Source organism: Phalacrocorax carbo, chromosome 17 (genome assembly GCF_963921805.1).
Source record: "Phalacrocorax carbo chromosome 17, bPhaCar2.1, whole genome shotgun sequence".
NCBI classification, from domain to species: domain Eukaryota; kingdom Metazoa; phylum Chordata; class Aves; order Suliformes; family Phalacrocoracidae; genus Phalacrocorax; species Phalacrocorax carbo.
In genome coordinates this window covers 9,704,035-9,731,976 of record NC_087529.1, presented here as the reverse complement: position 1 = coordinate 9,731,976, position 27,942 = coordinate 9,704,035, and the positions used below count along the sequence as shown (strand labels likewise).

At 52.4% G+C, this 27,942-nt stretch overlaps 2 protein-coding genes across 2 annotated transcripts in view; both read left to right on the top strand.

Annotated features, from left to right (window-relative positions):
* The first annotated feature begins 5,315 nt into the window (after positions 1 to 5,315).
* On the top strand, positions 5,316 to 17,941 carry P2RX1 (purinergic receptor P2X 1). Its single transcript, XM_064467564.1, has 13 exons — positions 5,316 to 5,626; positions 8,686 to 8,833; positions 9,370 to 9,441; positions 9,896 to 9,965; positions 10,510 to 10,606; positions 11,296 to 11,376; positions 12,996 to 13,137; positions 14,224 to 14,354; positions 15,015 to 15,105; positions 15,711 to 15,776; positions 16,415 to 16,507; positions 17,031 to 17,078; positions 17,378 to 17,941. Exons 1-12 carry the CDS (start codon positions 5,490 to 5,492, stop codon positions 17,073 to 17,075), a joined length of 1,173 nt encoding a protein of 390 aa, XP_064323634.1. The 5' UTR covers positions 5,316 to 5,489; the 3' UTR covers positions 17,076 to 17,078; positions 17,378 to 17,941.
* Positions 17,942 to 25,812: 7,871 nt separating this feature from the next.
* The window catches only part of CAMKK1 (calcium/calmodulin dependent protein kinase kinase 1), a 109,230-nt gene continuing 107,100 nt past the window's right edge, over positions 25,813 to 27,942 (top strand). The window contains exon 1 of the mRNA XM_064467670.1: positions 25,813 to 25,880. The gene's annotated coding sequence lies outside the window, so the exon portion shown is untranslated. The remainder of the gene's footprint in view (positions 25,881 to 27,942) is intronic.

Genomic DNA, 27,942 nt, shown 5'->3' with positions numbered 1-27,942 from the left:
TGACTGGAGTTTTTTGTTGGGTTTGGGTGGGGTTTTTTTGTTGTTTTTTTTTTTTTTCTTTTTTGTGCTTTTCTTACCCTGTTTGTGGCCGATTTGGGGGACATTTGGGAGCCCATGGAGCTGTATGGGAGTGCCTGAGGGCATTCTTCAGCCGTAAAAGGAGTTGTGCTCACCAGATCAGGATTTCTTGTGGGTTTTCAGAGCAGCCAAACTAGAAATGGAGCTAAGCTTGTCTCTGGCATGGGACAACAAAGGCGAAGTGAAAGGAGTGGCATGATATGACTGTTGGGAATTTTTTAAAGTACCAGCTAATTTGCTCTCGGGGCACAAGAATACAAATAACAGTGCTAATTTTGACTGTATCCAGAATAGTCCTCACCTTATCTCCCCCAGCTGAGAGAGGAAGCTTAAATAAGCTCTGCAAATGACCTCTACAAGAAATAATTATGAAATAAATAATAAGTAACTTGGCCTCCTCTGAGGGGTGCGTTTCCATCTCCACACCGCCCGGAGCTCTACCCATGGTCATGTTTTGAGCGGAAAATCTTCTGCAGCTGTGGGTCGTGTTATGGAGCAAACCTGGGTTTAAGGTAAGATCTGCCCATGGTGTGTTTTTGCTGGATTATGGCCCCATGTTCCCCTTCTCAATACTACGAGCAGGAGAAAGGTGCTGCTCAGGGTAACCCAAAACCTTTGTAACCCAAAGGGGAATACAAAGAGGGATGTGGGACTCCCAGGCAAACACTGAGTTTTGCAAGGGGCCATTGCTTGGCCTCCTCTTTCCAAATGCAGATCTGGTGTCCAGCTGTGGCTGGAGGTGGCCCCCAAGCCAGTGCCCCATACCAGCCCCTCCTGAGGATTCAGCACTGTCTTGGCACCTGGCAGTGAAAGCAAAATCCCCCAAATTCCCCACCTGCTGTTGCACTGATCCCTGGATCACTGGGGACCATCACCGCTGGGGCTACGCATGTCTTTCAGGGGCATGATTCAGAGAACAGGTGTTACCCTCCCAGAAAAAACTCCCAAGGGTCCCTGTACCCTGGCAAATGTTCAGCTGCCCCACGGGGTGTGTGTGATATTCTCCCAGGGGCTGCGATGGGCATAGGGCTGCTCACGCCCTTTGGCACCCCCAGCATCTTGGGTTTGTGTGTTTGCATTGGTGTTGGCTAAACCACTGCCAAGGTATTTCCAGGGAGACGTGTTGCCACAGCAACCGGGATGGAAACGCCACTTCTGTGGGGTGAGTACCACCAAAAGCATCTGTCTGCGCCAGGGCATCACAGCGCGGGACGGGCACGGAGCAGAGCCAGCCCTGCTGGGAAGGAGCGAAGGGAGGTCAAGGACAAGTTAAAATTGGAAAGAAAACTGAACATGCTGTTTCGTAGGACCTTGCTTGCTCTCATCTGCCAGCTTTTTCCTCCCCCACCCCCCCTTTCTTATGGCCAGCGGAGCAGTGTGAGCATCTCCTCCAGCTTGTGGGAGCAAGGGGGCCCGTGGTGGCCAAAATTTCTGGGAAGGGCCACCAACTTGCAGGGGCTCTTCCTGGTGACCTCGGCCACTGCAGGTCCCCTTTTCACTCACCATCATATTTTAAATCTACTTGCTACTGTGTTATTCCTCCCCATCCCCAGATTTGCAGCATGCTGCACATTTTTGCACTGAAATTCAGAGTTCTATGCTGGAAGCTGCCAAGTGTGAGTCTGGATTGTATAATGAGCTTCATCTATTATTCACCCCCACCCGCAGAAGTTTTCGGAAAAGCAATGTCTGAGAGCCTGGAAAGACCTGGTAGCTTTTATGCCTATCATGATTTTGCTTTCCTAGGTGCAGGTGGGCTCGAGCCCCAGGCAGAGACTTTCAGACCCATCCCCCTTTATGCCCCAGCAGCTCCTCCATCCGCTGGGTCCATGTCCCAGCTCGAAGCAAGAATGCATTCACATTTCCAAATGTCTCCCTTAAAAATACCATTTTTTGCATTTCTCTCTCGTCAGCCCCAAGCAGAGGTTGAGTTAGTTTAACGGGTGGGGGGAAGGAGTTGCTTTCACAGCCATGGACTGAGTCCCGTGCTAAGCCCACGTCAGCACTGCTGGGGATGCCCTTGGTGGGTCACCAGCCCCCAATGCCCTTGGCATCTGACCCAGCTGCAGCTGAAGGAGATGCTGGATGAGGCCAAGCCCGGGTCTGGGGACCAGGCAATGCTGGCTGACCCAGGAGAGCATTTGGGCAAACTGGCCCTGGGGCTTTGCAACCCTGGGCACTAACCCAGGAGCTTTAGTGCCTCATTTGCTGTTGCTACTTCCATTTTCACCTCCTGTGGGCACTGGGTCTAGATAGGCTCATTTTCCTTAACTCTACCTGGGTTTGCCCTCTGAGTCTCCACATTGTCCTGCTTCCACCCTGCTTGGTCGCATGATTGCGTGCTGCTGGGGTTAAGCCCAGCTTAGCGCTTTCTGTGCCCAGGGCAAACCTGGCTTTGGTGCCCAGGACTTGCTGCAGCTGAGCTCAAGCTGCTGCCACTCCTCCAGCAGCAGCCACTGTCCTTGCACCTCGTCACATCAGGCAGAGCACCCCCTGGGGCCTCCCATCCGCTCTGCTTGAAAGTGGCTGAGAGATGCAAAAGCTGGTTAGAGGAAATGACTCTGAGCATATCAGCAGCATCGCACAAGTTTGTGTCTGCAGGAACCAAAGATAAAAACATCCCCAGCAGCACAGCTGCTGCGCAGTGGGTTGTGGGCAGCCCTCTGGGCTGCACCTTACACAGTAGGCTTATAAAGCCCTCTTTCCACTAATACTTCTTTTATTTTTATTTTTCATTTAGGCATTACAGAAATATGTTTATTATCACAGCAGATTATTGCAAACAGAACGTAAACCTTGACCTCGCATTAGGACAGCCCAGCTCCTAGGACGCAGTGGAGAGCACCACAGCCCCATGAACTCAGCACCTCCTGGCAGGCAACCACCCTGTCTGGGCAGGTAATCTAACACTTTAAAAGCCCACGAAGAGCACTTCCCCACGAAAACCACCTGGCCGGGGTGCAGAGGTGAGATACCAGCTCACGCAGATTATCACTGGGAGAAGCAGCACTGCAGACGGGGTGTGCAGGATGCAGCCTCAGCAGGCAGCTGGGCACGCCGGCCAGCTGGCACCGCTTGCTCACCCACATCGCTGGTGTGGGGCCGGGTAGCTTAGCAATGCCATCCCAAACCTATTAACGTCCCTGTTGTAAAGTAATTTAAAGCGTGGCAAACCCAGGGAGGGTGCAGGCATGGGAGAGGTGTGAGCGATGGCGGTGTGCGAGTCCACGAGGGTTTAGGTTGTGATTTTTTTTCAAACATTCAGCTGTTATGGCCAATGGGGTGCCCATGATGGGTTCTGATAGCAGCCTGGGAGAAGACCCAGACCCCACGAGTGCTCCCATGCCGGGGTCCCCTGCTCCCCACATCACCCTGGCTGCATCCACAGGGTCCGGCCCTGCTCACCGGCTGCAACATGGCTCCAAGAGATACTAAAATGGGAGATGCATATTATCTCCCAATGGAAAGTATTTTAGCTAAAGCCATGCTATAACCATTTTATTGACTCCAAGTACCAGAGAGAAGGTTAGAAGTGACTCTTTTACAAGTCATTTTGCTGTTAAATTTAGCTGTCCTATTTTCATTATCCCCATGGCTTTGGCAAGGGTGAGCAGCCTTCCCTAAAAGGCCTCGTTTCATACAGTAAGTTATTTGCTTCTCTCGTGACAGATATCTAAGCTTATAAGGTTTGTCTGTTCTGCTTAATAGCAGTATCAGCCTTCAATCTTATATGATTAGCATCAGCATCTTGTATTTGCTTTTGCATCCCTGTCCGATAGCTTTCCATGCTGCTGAGGACTGGGTCGTTGGGATGGTGTCATCTCACTTGTAACGTGGGATCATCTGATTTTGATTCCCAAGGTTCATGGTATGCCCAAAAGATTTGGATAAATGGTTCATCTGGTTTTTCCCCCATGCTCCCTATTGCCCAGCAAAGATAATCGATTCATTCCACTCGTTTCACGGTTGTCAGGTCTGTAAAATATTGAGTCAATAGGTCAACGTGATGCCAAGTGAAGGGCAATTGAAGATGAAAGGTGATGATGTTAAAAGAAATGTTCTGGAAAGGAAAGATTTATCCCAGCAGGTTAAACTTTTCCATATTTCCAAAAACACTCTCCCCTACAGAGAGGGACCTTGTCCCAGCCTTGATGGCGATGGGCAGACAGCACCTCCTTCAAGGTCATGGGAGGCAGCGGACGAGCTGGGACTCATGGGATGGGGCCTGTTCTCACAGGGAACACTGACGCTGCTAGGCTCTGGGCTTTTGGGGGGAAACATTCTCTGTTGCCCCCAGAAACAACCCTCTCCAGGCTCTGTGATCCCCAGCAAAGAGCTCACCCCGCTGGGGCTGTGCCCTTGAGGCTGCCCAGTAGGATGCAGTGCGGGTGTAGAGTTCCCTGTCCACACTCTCTGCACTTTCCCCAGCAATGAGCCAGCCCCCCACCAGAGCTTCCCACTGCAGCAATGCTGGGTCCCAGACTTCAGGCAGGCAGGTAGAAATCCAGCCCCTTCTCAGTGACACTCACTTAGAGTGGTGCCTGCACCACCCTGCTGAGCATCCCTCGCTGTCACCCAGGCTTGCCTGCCCAGCTCTGCTCATGGCCGTGCCTTTCAGGAAATGCTGGAGATGTTGAAAATGCTTCAAAATGCACCCAGCCTGGCCCTGTGTGAGCGCTGGGAGCTGGCCAAGCCCCAGCTGGGCGGCCTCACCGCGGGAGGGGGCCACGCCGGGCACCCAGCTGCCCTGAGGGTCAGCTCCAAATATCTGGGCTGGGGTTTCTGTGCCCCACCCTCTCCTTTCCCGACCCTCTTCCTGGGGCAGCCTTTGCAGGACAGAGCAGGACATGGGTTAAGGACAAGGACAGGACACCCATACAGCCTGAGGTAGCTGCTGGGGGAAGAAAGTTGATACCCCAACCCCAGTTCCTAAAACCCTTTTCTGGGACCCCCCACCTTCTCCTCCATCCCAATGTTGCCCCCAGGGATGCCTCATGGGCCCTGCTTGCCCTGAGCCCTGCCTGCAGCCCCTCTATCCCCAGGGAGGGTCCCTGCCTGGCAAAGGGTTCATCCCCCACGGGTGGGTGGCTCTGTCCTGGTGGCATGTGGGCTCGGCAGCAGGGTGGCCCTGCACCCTCCCGCACTCTGTCCCACCCCCGGACCATGTAGGGCACCAGCTGCACCCAACCCAGAGCTTATAGGAAGAAGAAAACCCATCCCTGCACAGAGGAGGAAATCCGACAGCCCAGATGCGCACAGAGCAACGCTGATAGCGTTTATATTAATTTTTGGTTTATTTCCCTCCTCTCTGCAAACAGAGGAGTTGCAGGAGTGGCGGCAGGCACAGCCCAACCCACGGCGCGGTGAGCAGCGGGGCTGGTGAGAAGCTGCGGCACAGCCCTGGCGCAGCCATGGGGCAGAAGTGCATGGAGAAGGTGTCCTCCTTCCTCTTCGAGTATGACACCCCCAGGATGGTGCTGGTGAGGAACAAGAAGGTGGGACTGACCTTCCGGCTGATCCAGCTCATCGTCCTGGCGTACATCATCGGGTAAGGCTCCCCGGCGCCTGCTTTCCCCGTATTAATGCTTTACTGCTGGGTTAAAAAGCTACAGAGACGAAGAGGCTCATATATCCCCTATATCCCGATGTGGGGGAGTTTATTGCTGATGGCATCGTATAACCCTGGCTGTGGCCACGCCAGTGTTGCCCAGTGTCCCACCATGGGTCTTCCAGACAGCTGCCTGGTCCCCATGTCCTCCCCAAAAGCAGCTGCATGTGCGGGCTGGAGGCTCAACCCTGCCCAGCCCTGCTTTATGTGCCGGGGCCCCGTCTCCTTGCTGAGCCACATCCAAATCCTGCTCAAGATGCTGGACGGTGGCCTGAGAATCTGTTGTTATTTTTATTTTCATTTATATTAACTAAGAGGCAGCTGGGGCCAGCGTGGTGATTTGCGAGACCCAAGCGGCTCGAGACAGGACCATAAATCTCCCTGTCTACTGCCCTACTGGGGAGGCAGGGCGAGCCCAGCAGCTAGGGCTGGGACAGAGCCTCTCTCCAAACCCCTGGTTTGCTTTCCTTGTAGGGGGCAGCCCTGAGAGCAGCCACCATGCAAGAGCAACTGCTTTAACAAGGCAGTGAGTGGAGCAGGGAGGCTCAGAGCTGTGCAAGGATGTGTGTCCTCGGGTGCCCTGGGACCGCTGCTCCTGCCGCAGCGGTTCAGTCCCTGTCCCTCGGTGTGGGACAACGTGCTGCGCTACGGGATGCGATGGTTGATAAAAATCTTTGCTGTGTCCCCATGGCTGCTGTGGGCTCAGTGCTTGAGAGACTGACACCCCTTCCATTGGGATGGGCTCCAAAGCAGGTTTGCAGGGCAAGGGGATATCTGGGCATGAACTGGAAAAAGTGGGTATTGTGGGGGCACAGGGCACCTAGTGCTGGCTCTGCTAAGGGCTGAGCCCATGAAACCCCTGGGTTCCAGCAAACCCAGCCAGGGGCAGCTGCCTCTGCAGATGACAGTTGCTCAGAGCAGGACTTCCTAAAGAAACGCAGCTTAAGCAACCCAGCTAAAATGGGACAGGCGGCCTGGAGGGACCAAAAAGAGAAGCAGCCTTGGGGGGTACAGCAGAGGGGAGGAGGTTGGCATGAAGTTGCTGTAATTCCTACATTTTTGCTGTCTTGGTGGAGTCAGGCTCCATTAGCAAGGGGCTGCCTGCGAGTGCAGCTGCCCATAGCCCCACGGGCCTTCGGCATCCCCTTGCTGCCTGCAGCACTGCCTCTGGTTCCCTGCCTTCACTAAGCCACAATGCTTGAGATTGTCTCTTCTTTGAAAGCAGGCAGGCAGATATTTGTTTATTTACAATTACCCCAGCTTTGGTCTCCCTTGGCAGCAGGCGTGGGATGCAGGTGGGGATGCGTGCCAGTGCATGGCTGTGCTGGAGGGATGTGTGGCAGTGCCGTCACTGCAGAGGAGGGATGTGGGTCTGACCCAGCTGAGAGACCCGGTGTTACCCTTGGGGAGCAGCTCGTCTTTCTGATGATGCCCTGATAAGGCGGTGTTGCTGCTGGCCAGGTGATGCGGGGTGCTCCCGGGCTGGACATCGCTTTCTGGCTTTCGTTTCCTGAAAACCTTGCATGTGAGGAGGCTGCGGGCTGAGCCGCAGGATGGGGCCAGTGAGGGAAGAGGGCTCGGTGACTGCCGTATCGGGAAGTGACAGCGGCAGACTTTTATCACCTGGGCAGGGCTCGATGTGGCATTTACAGCATGATGGGGAAATGATGCCTTGTTGGCCGAGCCCATGGCTCAGTGGCAGGGTGGGGGCCACATCCTGCCCTGCCACGGGAGGCTGTGTCACAGGGGGGTGCCCAGCCCTGTATGCCCGCAGTCACCTCTGCCTGGGAGGTATGAGCAGGCAGTGGCAGAGGCTGCACTGGAGACAGATCTAGGAAAACGCTCCACCACGGTGCTGCCCAGCTCACAGCCTCCTGCAGCCCTGAGGGCATTAGGAAGATGCCCAGTGTAACCCAGTACGGCCCTCTGCCTTGGAGGAGGAGGTTGGACCTGGGGGTCCCAGCTGGGGCGGCAGCAGTGCTGAATTTCTGCTCCCATCCCCAGGTTCTGGGGCAGATGCCACCCCTGAAGTCCCCTCACCCCCTGTCCCAGGATGCCAAAGGGGCTGCAAGGCAAAAAGCACTGTCCCCAAGAGTCCCCATAAGATCAGGCACCCGTAGGGCAGACCTCTGGGCATCACCTGTGGTTTCCCCATTTTCCTCCATGCCCATCGGTCAGGCTGACATGCCGGGCTGGCGTTACAGGCCATCCCATGGCCAACACGCTGCCTCTGTCAGGCCAGCAGGGCCAGTGCCACAGTGGTGGGGACAAAAACCAGATCACTCCTTTTTTAGCGCCAGGAACACTCCACGCTGCTGGGAGCGCTACCCGAAATGGTTGCTCGCCCATGTTTATAGTCTCCCTGAGTCAGAGTTAATCCAGCGGCAGCTTGTTTATGCTGTAGGTTAAATAGTGTCGGGAGCTGGCCCTAATGGCTGCACAATGGGCTGGGAAATGCAGGGAGAGCCCTGTGCTGGCTGCCGCAGAGTCCCCAGCCCTGCACCCAGGGCCACGGCTCTATGGTTCCCTTTGCTGGATGGGGAATGGTTGGCGCTGGACATGAGCCATGTCCAGGCTTACCCCTCTCTTGGCCCTGGAGGCACTGATTTCTGGAGAGTGCCTATGAAGTGGATCAGGAGGGTCTGGGCAGGTTGCTAAGCCCAGCAAGCTGCAAACTCACTGTAGGATTTAATCCCAAACGGCTAATGGCCACCCTGCTCTACCTGCCTTCACATACCCTCAACCACAAAATGTGTCCCAGTCCCAAAAATAAACCATCCCACCATGGATGTCAGGTCCCGCAGCTACCGCATGCCTTGGGCAAAGGGTGGGAGCGCTCAGCAACAGGTCCCTCAGCCAGCTGGAGGAAATTTGGCAAATAAACCCCCAGGTGAGACTTGGTAGGAGAAGCCCCAGTCCGCAGCAATGTGCTGGGGCCTTGGGGCTCCTGTGGATGAGCACTGGTGGCCATGCTCACCCCACCACCTTTCCCCATCCAGGTGGGTCTTCCTCTATGAGAAGGGTTACCAGTCTCAGGACAGCATCGTCAGCTCGGTCTCAGTGAAGCTGAAAGGCCTGACGCTGACCAACGAGAGCGTCATGGGCCTTCACATCTGGGACGTAGTGGATTATGTTTTCCCACCTCAGGTAAGGAGGCAGGATGGGTGCGTTTGGGGGTGTTGCTTTTGTCTTGACCACTGCTTTTAGCCACGCACTGGGATACAGGTGGGCTCCTGGGCGTAGGCTTTCCATGGGGCTAACCATGACATGATGGCCCTGTGGTGGAAAGCAGGTTGCTGCTGCCACTAACCTCTGCCCACATATCACCCCTGGGGAGCATTTGGTGCTTGGGACCCACCATGGTTGATGGGGCACATTTGAGGCTGCCTCCAAAAGGATCAAGACTCCTCTGGTACCTCCAGATGAGCATCTCAGGCAGCAAGGGGGGGTCCTCCACTGTCCCTGGGGCTGGTGGCACTGCAGCTCCCAAGGGCCGCCACCAGTTTCCCAAACTGTGTCAGAGGGAGGGCAGAGGACCCAAAGTTAGGGAGAAAGGTGCTGTCTGCCTGGGCATGCCCCGGTGGTTTGGGTGCCCTACCCTTTGCCCCAAGGACAAGCTCCTCGCAGAGACCCCATCAGAAAATGCCATGCCAGCTGTGAACTCATTGGCTGTGTCTCCACAGGGGGACAGCTCTTTCGTGGTGATGACCAACTTCATTGTCACCCCCGGACAGAAACAAGGAACCTGCCCAGAGGTAAACACGCTGGCTTCCTTCAGCAGTCTCAGCTCCTGTAATTTAGGGGGATTGTGTGGTGGCACTGGGGAAGTTTCGCTGACATTGAGAGGTTTGGTGAAAGCCTCAGCCTGGCCCCGTATTATCACGCCTGACTTGCAAGTGCAATGTGAAGGCTTTTATTCTGATGAAAAACAGCCTGCATCCATTAAGTTTTCTTCCCTTCGAGATGATCAAGCAAAGCAGGCTCAAGGCTTGAATAAAAGCATCTACCTGGAGTTTAAAAAAGAAATCCTCCCTTTTTCCTCCTTAATCTGGACATCCTTTGTTGGGAAGTGGTGTACAGACGAGGCTCTGGCTGCAGCCAAGTGGCATTTAACCTGGGGAAAACACTGTGTGGTGTGGCAGGAGGGACGGAGGGACCGACACCGCGGGGTGTGATGCTGAGAGGCGGCTGCCTGCTTTCTCCAAACAGCTGCCGGATGCTGGGCCCTGCTCACAGGACAGTGACTGCAACAAAGGGAAATACAGCCGCCAGGGACAAGGTATGGCACAGGGCCCTGAGGCTCCAGCACCGGCATTTCTGGTGAGACACGCTGGGCACAGCGTGCTCCAGCGAAGCCCCAGGGCTGGAGTGTCTGGCCAGGGGACCTGCTTTGGACCACCAGCTGATGGGGTTTGGGGAAAGCCTCTGACATCCCACATGAGGGTCCCACCTGGGCTGGTCCTGCTTTCGTCTTCCAAAAGAGATCTGAGCCGTAAAAAGCTCTCCCAATAGAAGGTTAATCAATACTAAAACATTTCCCCCAAACAGCTATCTTTCTAACAGCTAGGCATTTTCTGAGGTGTATTTCAGCAAGAAAAATGCCCAGTTGTTCTGCTGTTCAATAGTGCAAGAGAAACCACTGCCCCGACCTGAGAGGCCACAATTAATTACCCTTTTTATAAAGGGGCACCAAAGCCCTGAGTGTTTTGTGCCTCGGATGTCTGTGGCAGGGCTGAAACTCCAACCAGATCCCATCCATCCCAGTGTGAGGCTGGGATTTCCCAGTGCACAGGGGTGCGAGCAGCCATCTCTCTTCCCTGCAGGGCTCATGACGGGCAAGTGTGTGCATTTCAACAGCTCTGTGAAGACCTGCGAGATCTTTGGCTGGTGCCCTGTTGAAGTTGATGACCATGTTCCCAGGTAAGCAATGATGTCATTGCCCCCTTTTCCAGCCTGCTCCCACCCCAGCTGAACCAGCAGCACTCAGTGCAGAGCAAGACAGGGTTCTGCAGGTTGCTGCCAGGACAGCCTGGGTTGATGCATACTCCACGGCTGTACGTTGTGCCTGGTGTCCCCAGGTGGATTGTGCCTCTCCTGGCATGGTTTGCTCCCCACCTTGCTGGTGGATCACCCCATCTCTGCTGGGTGCTTTGTGCATGGACCAGTAGCCCCCATCTATCCTGTTCGCCCTCAGAGTAAAGTTGTGAGATGTTTTCCACCTCCAGCTCCCATTGGCCACTGCGAAGCGCCTCCTGGTAGATGCAAAGTCCTGTTACTCCTTGCCTCCCCTCCTCACAGCGGGGGTGCAGGGACAGCCATGGTACTGCTAGGAGCCCAGGGAAGCACCCAGGGCCCTTGAGCTCTCTTCCAGCCACCTCAGTGTGCTTTGCAGTTTTTTAACTCAAATCCCAGCATCTAACTCCATCCCTGTACCCTAACAAGCACCTCCCTCCTTCCTTGGGGCTTTTCTGAACCTTGTTGGGATCTTTCACTTAGAAAGGGCAGGGATGAGATCTTGTCCCAGACTGGATGAGTCTCCACCAAATGGGGCTTTCGCTAGAGGCTGGCAAGCTGAGTGATGGACACATGCCAACACTTGTGTTTTTCAGCCCTGCCCTGTTGTCAGAAGCAGAGAAGTTCACTTTGTTCATCAAGAACAGCATCACCTTCCCCAGGTTCAAGGTGTCCAGGTAAGAGGAGGCTCAGGGGGACAGCTTCTGCTCAGTTCACCCAACCATATCCCTAAGGGGAATCCATGAGTGTAGCTGGATGCTTGATATAGAGGATTCTGTCCCTCACCAGCATGCCCAGGTCTACTCTAACTGCTGCACCGATCACCAGATTAGCTGATAGGAACTGAGGCTTTCCCTCCCAGGTCTCTCCCACCTCAGCTGATAGCTGTGGTTACAGGAAAAATGGTTTCAGAAATTAATGTCCCCTGAGTTACCCTCATATGATGCATTTTAAAAAAAACCCAGATTCTCTGATTCTTCATTTTTCTTCTCCCTTTTCCTTCCCAAAGATAACAGTAAAATATTAAATGCCTCAGTGGGGTGTGAGCATCCAGGATAAGCCTGCTGCCCAAAAATGAGCAGAGGTCCCTCTTACCATCACAGTTCCCACCTGTTTCTGCAGCAGTTGTAGGACCAGCCCCTTCCAGGCAGCACTGGATATGGTGCCACCAGCTGAAGGCACGCACATAAGAGGATTTGTGATAACACTGATTATATATCTGATTTGGAACAAATTAACAGAAGCTATTTGTGCTGAAGATGGTGGATTCCTCTCCCTAAGCCGACCGAGTCCCTGAGCTGCAGCCAAGGTTAAATGCCCTGGCACCCGGCATGCTTGGCAAAGTCTTGAGCCAGCCTCAAGCTGCACCCCAAGAGATGGCTGGGAGAGGGGATCCCCCACCAGCAGCAAGGAGAGGCAGCAACCTGAGTGAGGGCAGGCAGGGGGTGGGATGCAATGAGGAACAGCAGGTCCTGGGAGGCGATGGCGGCTGGGCTGGCTGCCATCGCAGGGGCTGAGCCAGAGCTGGCTGGTGTCATGGGGAAACTTCCTGTCTTTGATCACTGCTGCTAATTAACTGCTGAGCATAAACGATGGGACAGGGTTGAGCAAGGCACAAAGCTTACAAAACCATCTGGGTCACAGAAGCTTCACAGAAAGATTATTTTTAGGCAATAGAGCAGAGCGGGGTGGAAGGCAAAACACTGTCCTTCCCTTTTCACCCTTTCTGGAGGAGATGGCATAATCCAGCTAAATGTAAAAGCTGTGGGATATGCTATCCATGAGCTATCCTGGATGAGAGTTGTTGGTGCATGGAGCATTGCCTGGCAGAACCCATTGACGAGCTGACATGCAAACAGGAGAGGCAGCTGGGAGGGATGGTGGAGGCCACAGGAGGGTTCGCAAAGCTGAGGAACAAGAGAGTGGGTCGCTAGAAGAGGCGAGGACAGGCAGACGTGTGCTGAAGAAATGCATTTGGGTAGCAAGAAAAACAGCAAGCCCAAAGCAGAGGTGGAGACCATTTGCAGGAGGGAAATCAGCAGAGAGGCTTCCTCTGCAAGAGGAGGTTCAGGGGACATGAGTTGCTGGTGGGGTGGGAAAAACCAGGCAGGGCTGGAGGAAAGGGCCCACGCTCCATGTGCGGGGTCTGCTGAGCACGTGGGGGAGGAGGATGAAGCCCTGAGCTTTGAAGTTACGTGGTTTTGAGCAATGGGTTGGACCACGGACGTCCAGAGGTCCTTTCCCACCCAAATTATTGGGTTATTCAGACTCTTTCTCGCTCTCTTTTCCTTCACAGGCGTAACTTGGTTGAGAGTGTTACCAAACAGTACCTGAAGAAATGCACCTATCACAAAGTCACTGATTCCTTATGCCCCGTGTTTGACCTGGGATATATAGTGAAGGAATCGGGTCAGAATTTTACCTTCCTGGCTGTTAAGGTACTTCAATTTCAAATGATGTTTCTTGGTGACACGGGGAGGGGGACACCAACAGAGCAATCGACCCCAACTCACTGAGAAGTGAGGGATCTGTTTTCTCAAGGACTCGAGGCAGTGTCAGAATTAGCTCTTAAAGATTATTAATCTTTTTGGGCATGGCCTAATATTTAAGCCTTTTTTGGAAACTCCCTTGTAAGATTGACAAGACTTGACCCACTGGCAATAAATCCAGGGTTCAGTTTGTTTTAATTTGTGCAATGAATCTCTAGAGCTGCGTGGCCAAATCCCATCTGACTGTGCTTGGAAACCTTAGCTAGATGGTCAAATACTGGTCATTGCACAATGCAAACCACAGCTTCTGCCCAGGCTCGGAAACGCAGCTTTGCCCAACGCTTCTCAGGGTGGTATGCAAGAGTATCTGCTAGTTCTGCACTGCAGAGGATTAAGCTAACTTTGCCAGGCATTAAGTAAAGTCAGAGGCTTGGATATATTAAAGGTGCAAAAAGATGAGCCTCTGGGACACAGCTAGTTGCAACCTGGACTGAGTTCAGGAGAGATTGCTTCATTTCCTAGCAGAAAACCTCTTAGATGAGGTTTTCTTCTGATTTTCATGGGTCATTTTGACATTGAGGATCTATGACCTTGTTAAATTGCCTTTGATATTCCCTGTGATGTTAATGGTTTGATGGCAGGGTTAAGCCACAGGGCAGGCAAATCTTATGGGTAAATCAGGCAAGAAAAGGCTGTGCCACTGGGACCGTGGGGGATCTGCAGTGGGCACTGATTCTCAGGACTGTGCCTTGGGCAAAGGATGCTGACCAGGAACAAGAGGGCATGAATTTAGTTGTGTATCCAGCATTTAGGGCAGAAGCAAGTGTCTCCACATAGGATGATGTGTAGAGCATGAAGCTAGGGCTGCCCGGGAGGGCTGAGACAGCAGTGGGGTCTGTGTACCCTGGAGAGCCAGGGCACCTCATGGCATCAAGAAAGGCCACATTTGAGGAGAGAAGGAGTTTCTCCATGCAGGCTAGGTCCAAGGAGGTTGGGCCAAGAGGAGCAACCTCATGACTCCTCTCCCGGCTGCAGGGTGGAGTGGTGGGCATCACCATAGACTGGAACTGTGACCTCGACTGGCCCGTCCGGTACTGCAAACCCATTTACCAGTTCCACGGCCTTTACAACGATGACAGTAACGTTTCACCCGGCTTCAACTTCAGGTAAGGAGACCCCTGTTAACTCTCCAGGCAGAATACAGAGGTGACATCTGTGAGGATCTTGCAGCACTCAAGGGATGGTGGAAGATCAGGGACCGTTCTCCAAAATACTCACTACCTTTGCAGTGGCAGGTGTCAGTGCTCTCTTTAGAATGGCATGAGGAAAGTGATAACCCATCCCTTGGCCTCAGAATTATCCCATTGCCTTTCCTCGCCCTTGCAGACTCTCCTGCTCAGCTCAGCTTTTGGGAAGCCCCTTGAAACACTGGAGATGGTGCAAGGTCATCTCACATGTTCCCACACTTCAAAGCATTCAGCCACAGCATGATATTTCGGCATGAGCTGCTGCTCTGACTGCTGCTCTTTGTGAAACTGCCACTAGCGCTGCGCTAATACCTGCTGTCGCGTAGCGCTTGGGCTCACCAAGTACCAGCCTCAGCAGGAGCTTTAGCTCCAGCTTGCAGGCAGGGAAACAGAGGTACAGAGGGGAGAGGTGCCAGCTGCCCAGCTCCTTCGAGGGGATTAAGGGGAGGGTCAGGACCAGGTCTGTGCCTGCATTCCCAGCCCCCTGTCCTGCTCCTGCCAAGATCCTGATGCTGTTGGTTTGCAGGGGGCTGTTAGACACCCTGGCAGGCCATTAATGCTCACCATCTAATTGCACAGATACGCCAAGTACTACAAAGAAGACGGGATGGACAAGAGGACGCTCTACAAGGTGTTTGGGATCCGGTTTGACATTCTGGTGAATGGCAAGGTAAGGGTGGCCAGGTGCTGGGTTTGTCCCCAGCTCCCAAGGACAGCAGTGCCACTTCCTCAGGCAGGTACCAGGTCTGTAACACAGCACCGGGGGCTCATGGGGCCAGGAAAACCAATGCCAGTGGTTTCCTTGGGTCAGTGGTTTTGTCCAAAAAAACCATCACAATGGGTTGGGGGGGAATTGTGGAAAGTCAAAACTTTTCACTAATATTTCCAAAAGCTGAATGTCCGTATTTTCCTATTTTGTCTTTTTCTTGCCCCTGGGAGAGAAGGCTTTCCTTGTTGTGTCCCCACTGGGAATGTTTAAAGGATATAATTTCTTTTTTTTTTTTTTTTAAATTAAAGATACAGGAAACAAAGTAACTTCAATCTGTGTCAGGCTAAAACCAACCCACATTATTTTACTGTTTGACCAATGAGCTTAAAACCAGCTCTCACCAGGCTGCTGTTTCTCTCTGTGCTGTGGTTGTGTCTTGGGTTGCTGCAAGGCGCTTTAGCTGAGCCCCCCTATAGCCAAACCTATAGCCATGGCACCTTTTTCTTTTTTTTTTTTTCCCCAGGGGTGGTTCTAACATATCACCTCTTTTCTCTGATTTTGTTCAGGCAGGCAAATTTGACATCATCCCAACCATGACCACAATCGGCTCTGGAATTGGTATTTTTGGAGTGGTAAGTTCAGATATTTCCAGCCTCTATATGGAGTATCTCAAATTATTCTCCTTGGTGGTGACACCCATGGGGAAGTGTCCCTGAGCAGCCGTGAAATACTGGTCCCACTCAGGCAGTAGTGGATGGGCAAAATAGGGAAAGGAGGTGCTCTCCAGCCTCACTAGCTCAGGAAAATAGATTCCTGCTGCCCATGGGCGGATGTGAATTCTGCTAGCAGGAGCCGCTGCCCTGCTGATCGAGGGCAAGCAGGCTCTTGTGGAGAGGCCATGACTTGGTATCCTGGTAGTTTCAAGTCAGAGCCGGTACTGAGGGGGTTTTGGAGGTGACAGGCAGTATTTCATGCACAACAGAAAGCAAATATCCTATTTGGTTATGACCCAAAGGGTGTTGTGCTCTGCAGATACCTAAAATGGAAGCACTTAACTTCTGTTGACTTAAATTGCCCAGTATTGAACCCAACACACTTCACTTGTACTAAATGGATGTTCAGGGGCTGTTTGCTCTTTATCAGCTGCCACGTTGTGGCTGAAAGCAGAAGGGACCCTAATTTGTGGGGCAAACTGGAACAAGCTGGAAGCACAAGGTGGCACAGGTGAGCTGGGAGGGCAGCCCCAACCCTAATTGCGCTTTGCTTTAAGGCCTCTGTCCTCTGCGACCTGCTCCTGCTGCATTTTCTCCAAGGACGGGACTATTACAAGCAGAAGAAATTCAAATATGCAGAACAGGAGCCTGTAAGTAATAGCATGTCCTGCCCCTGCAGAAGCCTTTGTGGGTGTGAGTGTGGATGTGTGCATGGGTAATCATGCTGTAACAGAAACAGCATTTATACAATATATCGAGGAGCAACCAGGTGCCTTCCTGAGCCCATGGGACTGTCAGAGATTAGGATCCATGAATCTCCTCTCCAAAATTATAGTAGTGAGTGTGACTCACTACTAATAGCTTTATCCCTTTCCTTTATTCCCAAATATTCCAGTATTTGTTAACACTTGCATTGCTTTAAGGGAAGCAGAGACAGACCAGTGCTTTAGCAAACTGGAAAAATGTCCCCTTTTCTGCTTTCTGAGAACATCTCCATGACTGTGGCATGTTTCATGGCCTTTCATAGGATGTAAAAACCGCTCCCCTCAAATTAATTTAAAATTATGCTGATCCATTTGGGGTTAGAAGTTGCTGTTCAACGACATTTTTCCCTAGCATTAGAAAGGGGCAGGTCTGTAAAAGAATCATTGTTTTGTCTCATTTAACCCCCAGTCGAAGTTGCATAAGAAGGGAAAGGAGCTGGACAACACACAGTGAGAGGTGAGTGGCGTTTCCCCAGCCCTGCTAGCATACAGCGGGCAGGGGTGAGGGCTGTGGGTCTCGGGGCTATCCCAAGGCCCCTGGGAAGGCAGCAGGGCTCCAGGGAGGCGTGGAGGAGATCTGAGCTGTGGGCTGTAATGTCTAACCTGGGTGAGCATTTTCCAGGGCAGGCAGGTGCTAGGGCTGGACTGGGAGCAGGATGTGGGATTGACATCGCATCTTTGATGACAGCATTGCCTGAAGAGGGGCAGTGGGGGGCAAGACACCAGAAATCACTGTGGACCTCTCTCTCTTGGCAGAATCCACACTGACCAACAAACCTGCACCCTCTTCTTCCTCCTCTCCTAAAACACGGTTGTCATCCCCTGTCACCAGCCTGCACCAGCCCCAAGGCCAGCAGAAGCAGTGTCCAACACCAGCTCATGGGAACGTAGCGTCCTTGCAGACAGGGCAGGGTCCGGCCGGCCGGGCGCTCTGCCTCTGGTGGCACACACCGCAATGCTGAGGGTGGGTTAAACTCGCGTTGGGCATTAGGGAGCCACTAAGGCACCCTCAGGGCCTTCCGCCAGCCCTGCTGCAGGGCACTGGGACCTGCCACCTTCACAGGCACTTCTGAAGGGCTCCGCTGCTCTGCCTGGTGTGCCAGGGCTGTGCCAGGGCTGTGCCAGGGCATCCCGCACCCTGAAGCCCCAGGAGAGAGCATCGCTGCCTCTCCTTCCCCAGCAGCACCCTTGGACAGTGCCAAAGTGAGGAGAGGGGGAGGGAAGGAGAGCTGGCAAGAACCCTGCCCAGTCCCTTTGCATGGGAGAAAAATGGTTATTTTGTAAGGATGTATTTTATTAAAAAAGAAATAAACCTTTAGTTTTTCTACTACATCCCTTTGCGGTGCCCATGCTTGCCCCGGGGCGTGGGGTGCGCAGCACTTTTTGGAACTGGGGGGTTTGTGCATGCAAAGCAATCCTGTAAATCGGGCTGGAGCGTGGGGCCTCTGCGATGGGCTCGGTGCAGGCTCCCCCGGGCTCTGCCTTCCCGTGCAGGGCCCCTGGGCCTCCAGCCACGAGCAGGGCTTGTTATCAGGGTTGTCACTTGGGTTTCCTCCTCAGACAGGCTGGCTGGCGGAGAGCGCTGGCGCACTGCCGGCCATCGAGAACAGCTGCCCTGTGCCAGCTCTGCCTCCTGCTGCCCTCACCAGTCTGCACTGGCTGGTCAGAACTGACCTCGCTGGTCACCTCGCAAACCCGCTCTTTGCACCCAGGAACAAAACTTCGCCTCTCTGCTGGAAGATTTGCACGACTCAGTGTGTGCAGTTGGACATCGCGAACTACGGCCAAGCCCCACATCGCCATGGGCAGCCCCTGCCCCATGCTGCTGGCTCTCTTCAGTTCTGCAGGATCCATCAGCACAGACCTTCTGCGCAGTCTCTCTCTGAATGTCATTTTGCCACCCTCTGGAGGAAATTTTGCCTTGGTCGCTTCACAGCTGGACCCCAGCTGCCGTGGGAAAGTCAGCAAGGAAGCTATAGGGAGTGCTCGGCCTGTGGCTGCAAGGCTGCTGACTGCGGTGGGCAGCGGGAGCCAGCTGCCCGCAGGATGGACGCACCACGCCGGGCTCATAGGGACGCAGAGGCACGTGCCACAAACCGTTGCAGGTGATATTTGGGCATAAGCTCAACATTTCACGCCACACATCCCACTTGAGGAGATTATTTGCTCTCGAGAGGATGCCTCAGCTTTCACAGGCAGGGGTTCTTTTTTAAGATTATCCATTTAGCTAACTTTTTTAACCCTTGCTCATGGTGCTGTCCTATGTAAGAGAGGTGCCAGGTGCTTACATTAAAGATGCAGAGGTGAGGGTGAGAGCGAGCTCCCTGGTCTCTGGAGGAGTTAGTGCTTGCTTAGCGGGCGCTGAGGGCGCGGGGTTGGTGGCATCCCCACGCAGCGTGCACGCTCCTCCAGCGCTCGGCCGGCGACGCGCTGCACAGTCACCCTCTGTGCAACGGTGCAGCTCTCCAGCAAGCTGCAGCCAGCAGAGGGGACTGGAAGACCATTTCACACAGACATGCCTCGGGAAAACTGAGTTGCCAAAGATTAGAGGCAGTGAAGCAAGAGCGTTCAGGTAACCTTTTGCACCCACTTAAACAGGGTCAATCTCTGGTCATAACTTAAAATAACCAGTGTGAGGCTGCAGGTAGGGCAGGCGGTTCTTTCTGCCTGCTTAGTCTTTCAAGCTGCTTGTAATGCAAAGCCCCTATTCTATCCTGGGAAGTATTAAAAGGCAGGATAGGAAATTAGGGAAAATGCTACTTGTAAATGATCCCCTGTAGTTGCTACTCAAAACCTCTGAGCTGGGATCTCTAAAAGTCCCAAGACTGCTTTGAAAATCGTGGGAGTGTTTATTTTAATCTCCTTGCTTGCTTTTTAAAATATACAGTATTTGGGGATCCTTTTTTTTTTTTTTGCTTTTCATTCACCGGCCATTTCTGCAAACAGCAGAATAATATATTGTAATTTAATTCATCCACCAAAACAAGCGCCTCCTCTAAGACAGGGCCCCCAGGGCCCGTGGCCTTCAGGTGGGTACCGTGCAAAGTGGGAGCTCTCTTGAGGAAACTGAGCAATTTTCTAATTTTAACATACGCGGGTCCCCTCTGCAGTATGAAAATGCAGGGAAAGCCCACAGCAATTGTTTTGGTCCCTCCTTTTGCCAGAGGGGCTGGAGCTGGTGCTCAGGGGTGGGAGAGCAAGGAGGAAGGGCTGGTCTGCCCATTCCCACCCGCAAGTCCCCGGGGAGGTGTGGGTGACCAGCAGGGCCGTCCTTCCCTCCTCTTGGTTTGACCTACTCTTGCTCTTACGGTCAGGGAAGAATGTCCTGTGCTTGGCATCTGTGGTGGCCAGAAAGCGACTGTACTGGAAGCTGTAAAAACGCGGCCAGTGTATCCTGCTGCTCCCTGACCTCTGAGCAGCGAGCCAGTGTCACAGAAACCCAAAGGGACTTGGGCATCGTATGAAGACCCCTTCAATGACAATTTGCTGTGTTGCTTCCTGTTTATGCTGTGACAATTGAGGGTTGGGGTTTGGTTTTTAAATTCCTTGTTTAATTGCATTTTGCTTTTCACATGGTTATTTAACTAATGGAAAAGTACTAATATAAAAGGAACCTTCAGCAAATCAAACACTACTTCCGGTCCTTTCAGCCAGAAAACACATAAGAAAACATATATATTCTCCAGCTAATCCCTAATCATTACAACCAGCGCTCACAAGCCCTCATATGTGATGTTGTCAGTGGAGTGCTGTAAGGGTCTAACAGAGGACTCTTGTCCGATCGCTTGGCAGAAGAAGGGAGCAAGCCATGAGTGCAGTGTTACTATTCCCATTTTACAGAAACAGAGGCACAAGCAAATCATTTCTGAGAGTGTATGCAGGTGTGTTGAGCAGATTCTGCCTCTGAACAGTTATCTGTGAAGGTTACCAGGTCGGACCTAGCACGAATGTATCTTTTCACCCCCTCAGGCACGGTTACTCTGAAAGAAATCATGTGGCACAGATATTCCAGAAAAGCAATTACAGAAAAACTTATTCTGCAATAATTATGCTGGTTAGTGATGCTGCAGAGATGAGGAATTATACTTCAACCTCTCCAGAGCTGGCAACATTTAATCATTATGTTTGCGCACACTTCCCAGCACAATGAGGCCCTGATTTCCACCTGGTGCTTCCAGACACTATAACAATGCAAATTAAAAATGAATAACACTAAAGAAAGACATAGCTCCTTCCCTGTGCAATCTCTCCTATCTCTAAGCCCACTCATTCTTTCTCTGGCATGGCAGACTCCCGTTTATTTTTAACCCAGTCCTCCACTTAGGCCATTCTTGGATTTTTCCCTAAAAAAGCGCCTGCCTTTCTCGTTATATTAATTCCCTTTCTCTTTTGATGTGGGAGCGTGTTTTCAGTTGGATATATCCTCTGGCTGACACACAATGAAGGACTGACAGGAACATTTATGTCCTCCCAGCTCTAAATGATGCTTTTATTTCCTTCTGTCCCAAAGATGTGAATTCTCGGGCCAGATTGTGCTGGGTGGCAAAAGGACCCTGTGCCATTACAGCCTCAGACATCTGCAGCTTAGCCTGCGGTCATACTCCTGGTGACAGTACGGTGGTTACAGCTCATTTCCGTTGCTGCCAGCTCTGTATTAATTATGCCATGCTATTTTCTTTTGCTTTCTTTGGTGAAGTGCTCTCTCCTGTTACCTATTTCTAAATGCTTTATTGCCTTATCTTAGAAAGTGTAAAGGTCAAATGCGTCCAAATGGATTCTGAATATAGCAACAGTGCAGTCAACCGATGGGATCTTTTACAGGGGTGAATCAGGATAGTTTCAGCTAACAGCGCTCTGCCTACCGGTAGCAAGCATGGACCCTGCTCAGCTTTACGGCACCACAAAGAGATTTGGCCCAAGCTGTTCTTAAAAGAAGTGATGGGCTCAAATCCTTTTTTATCTAAACATACTTGTGAAGTGCCTGGGGAAATGTAAAGTCTTCCTCTTGTGACTGTAACTCAAGGACAGGTTAAATAAACACCCTCCCAGTCCTTGCACCCAGAAAACACGAGGGAAATAACAGTTCCCAAATAGCTACACCCCATCATTACTGAACAGAAATACCAAAGTCTTGTTCTAACATTGTTATAGCCATCACGGTATAAGCATCAGAGAGGCATTATTTGGGACTCTTTTTGCACTGGTCATTGCTGCTTTGCAGTGTAATCACCTGTGTATTATGAAAAAGGAAACTGAGGCACATGGTTTAGTTTGTGGTTGGTTTTTTTTTTTTAATTTTCTGGAAGAAATAGCAGCTTGTGACTGAGACTAGCTATCCAGGGTATTTCATTAGGCCAAATGCTAGCAGTCTTTGACAGAGGCAATAGTTTCAAACCTTGATGCTGGTGCTAAAATTGTGCTTCAGATGTCACTGGTGATTTAAACTGCTTGATGCTAAAGGAGACAGGTCTTTAGGGGACAATCCTCAGCATCACTTTCCAAGCAGTCAGCTTCTTCTAGGCATCTCAAAGCCAAATGTCAATCGGCCCAAATGACTTCTGAAACCCTTAAAAATACTCTTCAGCAGTAGTTACAGCAAGAGGAGGAGGAGGCTGAAAGAAGCTAAGTTGTCCCTGTATAAGCAAGGCCCTGGTTGGCTGGATTGAAAGCTCCTGGGAAACAGGTCAACGTTTTACCTTACATATGTTATGGTCTTTAAAGAGCATCTTTCACGCCCCGGAGCCACAGGAGCATGGTCTCTCCACAGGCACAGCCATGTTCTTGGGTCCTGGACCGTTAGACTCAGACAGCCAAGAAGGAGGTTGCTGGGACTTTCACTGCTCAGGGCTGGGAGGAGGCTTTGCTTTTGCTCATGGGCACGTCTGTCTTTTCCTGAGAGTCCACCATGGCCAACAGACAGCCCAGGAGCTCAGGCTGGTGGCTGCCTTGTGCTGATATCTAACCAATGTTATCAGATGAGCAGTCTTGAGACAGTAACCAATTGGTGATCATTAGCTAATATCCAGAGCTGCTGGAAGAAGGCAACAGCTTTGGAAGAATGAACTTGAGGTGATGAAGCTCTCTGCTGTCCTGTTACAATCATAGAATCATTTAGGTTGGAAAAGACCTTTAAGATCATCAAGTCCAATCGTTAACCTAGCACAGCCAAGTCCACCACTAAACCGTATCCCTAAGTGCCACATTTACATTTCAAATACCTCCAGGGATGGTGACTCCACCACTTCCCTGGGCAGCCTGTGCCAGTGCCTGACAACTCTTTCAGTGAAAAAGTTTTTCCTAATATCCAACCTAAACCTCCCCTGCCGCAGCTTGAGGCCATTTCCTCTCGTTCTATCACTGGTGACTTGGGAGAAGGGACCAACCCCCACCTCGCTACAGCCTCCTTTCAGGCAGCTGCAGAGAGCGATAAGGTCCCCCCTCAGCCTCCTCTTCTCCAGGCTAAACCCCCCCAGCTCCCTCAGCTGCTCCTTGTAAGACTTGTGCTCCGGACCCTTCTCCAGCTTTGTTGCCCTTCTTTGGACATGCAAAGGAACCAGGGAACTGCTAGAGAAACACCAGCCAATTCCCTGCTCCTGAATGCCCTGGGTTTTAGCCAAATGAAGCTCCATTCCCTTGAGCGGAGACCAGAATTGGGCTGGAAGGGAGAGGTCTCAGAAAACCTGGGTAGCACGAGATGCCGGAAACCTTTTGTGCCAGGCTTTGGAGTTGAAAATAAACCTTAGCATTTTCTTGCCTTCTTATATCTGTCAGAAAGGCTTTCTGCATGGAAAGAGGAATGAAAAAGCGTTTTCAGCTGCCAGTGGTTTATCCAAGGGTGGAGAAACACTGTCCCAACCATCCTCCTTCAAAAACCATGGGCCCTTAATGCTTCGTTTATATTTTTGTTTTGGTTACTTTGCTCTGGCTGCCGCAGGAAGGAATTGTGTATACCTGAAGTGTAAATCTGGATGAAATAATAGTTAAAGACATGAACTACGGAAACACCATCAGAATTATGAATAAAATACTTTGAAGGAGACTAACTGACAAATTGCCAATAGGAAAAACTAGAAAACATGTTTGCTGGTCACTCTAAAATATGGCAGGCTCTGCCGCCCTCCCGCTGTTAATGTCACACTGCTGTTTACCTCCTCTGCCCCAGTGTTTCCCGTTCATGGAGCATCTTCCCTTGATTTTCTCTCCAATGAGCTGAACGAACAACCCTTCCTACTTTTCTAACAGGGATCATTTCACTGAATGTAACAACTCTTTAATAGTCAAGACTAGAACCACACAAGTACTGGATTTTTAGCTTGCTGGTTAAAGCAAAATCCACTTTTTTTTTTTGTTTTCTTTCCTGCGAAATAAATAAAGGGACAGAGTATGCTGTGGTCATATAATTTGATCCATTATTTTATTAGCCAATTTAAAGATTAACAGTAGGCAAATAAGGTCTCAAAGGTTTCAAGTGAAATTCAAAACATTTCAGTTCAAATTATTTTTTACTGAAAATTGGCAAAGAGAACAGACAAATATTTTAGGTGGAAGTGAAAGGGCATTAGCCCTGGATAAACCTGTTCATCTGTAAAGAGCTGCTCCGCTGCCTGTGACCAACCAGGGTGACAAAGCACATTTCTGCAGGAAACGTTAAGACTTGGATGCACATGGTAAATTGCACTAGGGTATGTCTGACGGTAAGACACATACCCACAGAATGAGTAAGTGAAAAAGTTCATGGTCTTTGCAAGGCTTACGAGACAACTTTGCTGTTTTAATGATTAGTGTCGCTTAATTACATTTTAAGACTTCGCTAAACACAGTGAAAACCTGAGCGAGGTTTTTTGGGAAGGGAAACAAAGTTGGTAGTAAACCACAAGCTGCATTACTAATATCTTGAGTTGTTTTGAGATATGAAACCCATGGTAAGAAATTAATTAGTTTCCAAAGCAGAGGATTATTTGAGACCCACTGGAAGTAGGCACAGGCATTTCTATCCACTTGTTGTCACAGCGGGAAGGAGCAGCAGTCAGCAGTGGGTTGAGTCAGAATGTGGATTTAATCCAACCCTTGCTCTCCAGCTAAAGCCAGGATCCCCTGGTGGGGACCCTGACCGCAAGTGGGGTCAGAGCAGAGCCCAGCAAGCCCGTTCGCGAGTCGCTTGTCACAAAATCAACGTCCTCACGAACCCCACAGGAAACACACTTCACAGCAGGGTGTGGGGCTGCAGTGGGAAGCCCTTGACCCAGGGGCACGGTCAACTGTGAGCCAAATAGGTAAAAGACAGCAGAGAAAAAATAAAAGCCAAACACGAGCCATGAAACAGAGAGGGCATTTGCTTGTAGGAATTCCTTGAGTGATGGCAGTGGAATGAGTTGACGTGCAGCGTTTCTCCCCATTGCTCTAAGCCTTAGAGAATGCTTGTGCATGCGGTCAGGGTTGACTGTTAATAATCTAGAGACAGAGCCTGGATGAGGGGACACCTGGCCACGTGGAGGGCGAGCAGGCACCCCCGTGCCAGCACCCCAGAGAACAAGGCCACCCTCACCGCCGCCTTCTTGGTGCCAGGGGAGGACATGGCCCGGCGCTTTGGCACAGGGACAACCGCCCGCACCTGCAGCCCATGACCCAGGGAGCAGCCACCTTGCTGCTTGTCCCCACACCCCCGGGGTCTCCCACAGCCTGTCCCCACACCGCGTCCCTCACGCCCCGTCCCCACAGCCTGTCCCTTCGCTGTCCCCTACCTCGCACCCTGACCCTCAGCCTGGAACGCACCCACCGCCCCCTGCCCTGCCGGCACCACTGGGGTTATACCAGCCAAAAATCCCCTTGTTTTTGCCCAAGAGCCTGCCCCCAGCCTAGGTGTGCTTACAGCTGGGCACCACACGGCAACGCGCCCCCGAAAAAGAAGGGTTTTGCCTCAAAAGGGCGGCCACGCCCGGCAGAGCGGGGAGGCGCCGCCGCCCTCGCCCGGCGCCCAGCGCCGTCTCACCCTCACGGCCACACGGCGGCCGCCGGGCAGCCACCAATGGGTGCCGCGCGGGCCCCGGGAGGCGCGGCCGCCGCCAGCCAATGGGAGCGGGCGCGCGGGCGGTTATTTACACCCCGCGGGCGGGAGGGGAGGGGGGGAGGCTCAGGGCCCCGCTCGGCCAATGGGGGGCGGGCGGCGCGGGGGCGGCGCGCCCTGATAGGGCGCGGGCCGGGGAGTTTGGCCGGGCGCCGCAAACAGAGGCACGTTGGAGCCGGGCGGCGCCGAGCACAGGTGAGAGCGGGGCGGGCGGGTGGATTGGGCTGCGCTCCCCTCCGCGGGCCGCGGCCGCCTCAGAGGGGGGGCTCCGCCGCCGGGCGGCGTGAGGGGCCGCCTTAGGCCGCACTGTCCGCCCCCAGCCCCGCCTGGGGCGGCGGCCCCTCTCCGGCCTGGGGCCGGTGGGCGCGGGGGGCCGGACGCGCACACACGCGGGTTTGTGGAGGGCGCGGGCGGGGTCCGAGCTCCGGGTGTCGCGGGTGGGCGCCGGCCGGGGGCGGGTGGGCTCTCCCAGGCCGGCAGCTGCCTCGTTCCCCCGGGCTGTGAGGGGCTGGCCGCCGCAGCGGAGCCGGGCAGCCGGGGCTCCGGAGCGGTTGCTTTTACCAAACACTGAAATAAATAAGAAGAAAAAACTCTTTCCAAAACCCGGGATTTTGAGCAGTTTTTCTGTCACAGCAATCATCTCTTCTTTGTTTTTCGAGGGAGGGAGAGGGCAGAGGAGAAGGTAAGAAGTGAGGTGAACTCCACGCAGGTCTGTCTCTGCCTCCTAACCCTTGCTGCCCTTGGGGATCAGTCCAAGCTCCTCCGTTTGGATTTTCTCTTGGGTCAGTGCTTTGGTCTGAGCTGTGCTGCCCTGGCCGTGTCTCAGAGCACACACCTTGCAGCCAGGCTGGCGTGAAGAGGGGCTTTTCCTCCTCTGCTTACCTTGGCGCCAAGGGAGAATAAACTGCAGCCCTCAGAGGCCTGTATGCCGTGAACAGGGAAAACTGCTGATCCTGCAGGGATATTGCTTTCTTCAGCTGCTCTGATGAAGCTGAAATTACCGTTCTGTTGTAACCTAATGGAAAAAAAAAAAATTGTTTAATAGGAAACTGTTGCTTTTCTGTTTACATTAGTCTGTGATTCCAAGTTGAGCTTACAGCACCACTTCTCATAATGTGTTAATTTCCTCCCTGTGAGGCATCTCTGGCAGCTTCAATTTGTTCTGGCGTTTGACATGGGATGGCTTTGAAGTGTTGCTTTTGAAACTGGATAAGGCAGGCGGAGAGCTGTTATCTCAGTTGCTTGAAGAGAAAAACCAAAGCCAGTGCGCTGGGGCCGTGCTCCAACATGTCCCTGCACATGGCGCGGCATGCTGTGCTGCACCCCGTGCTTGGGCTGGGGTGCACGGTGTGAATAGGATTAATCTCCAGGCATAGCAATAAGTTGCTTTCCTGAGCTTGCTCCCTTGGCTTTTGCCTGGAGAAGGCTGGGTCTTAGCAACCAGGAGCGTAAGCACCAGCCTCTTATCATTCCAGCGAGGAGTTCAGGCATGTTATTGTTTGATAGGGTATGAAGGCTGGGATTTAAGTCACAGTAGGTGCTGGGTCACTGGGTCTTTATAGGTTTCTTCTTTGAGGCAAGCTGTGTTTGCTGTCATGAAGTGCTTTCAGTCTGGAACTGTCTCCAGCTGTTTCTTCTCCTTGCTTTTGGGATATTTCTTCTGGGTTGGAGCTGTCATGCTTGGAGTGGGATACATGTGGGTGTATGTGCTCCCTGGGCAGCTCCTGGCCCAGAGAGGTTGGCCAGAGCTGCTCATCCAGTCTCTTCTGGAGCTGAGCTGCAAGGGGACCTCACCTGTTCCAGCATTGCCCTAGAGAGTGGTGAGGTGCCCCCAGGGCTTCACACAGCCTGTGGGTGCTTTACTTCTGCCATGGCTTTCAAAGCCTGTGCTGGGTTGTTCATTAAACCTTAAATGTCTTCACCTGGCAGAGTTAATGGTCCTTGCACTAACCAAACTTAAAGGACCAGCTTTGTTCTGCTGGGAAGCGGTTGTGGGATTACTCTTCTCTTGTGGGCTCATGTGGGGTGCCTGCGGTGGGAATCTTGTCAGCCTAGGGCAGAGAAGATGTTTGGAAGGATGGTGAAGCAGTTTGGTTTTCTGGAGGAAGAAGCACCTCTTGGGTAGCAGTCACCACAAGAGCATATGTTATGGCTTAGACCTTGGCTGGGTTTGAAGAGGTGGCACTATGCTGAGTGTCACTCTAGTTCGGCCAAGGGTCTGCTTGCCAGAGTACACCATTGCTTCTTGCTGATGCTT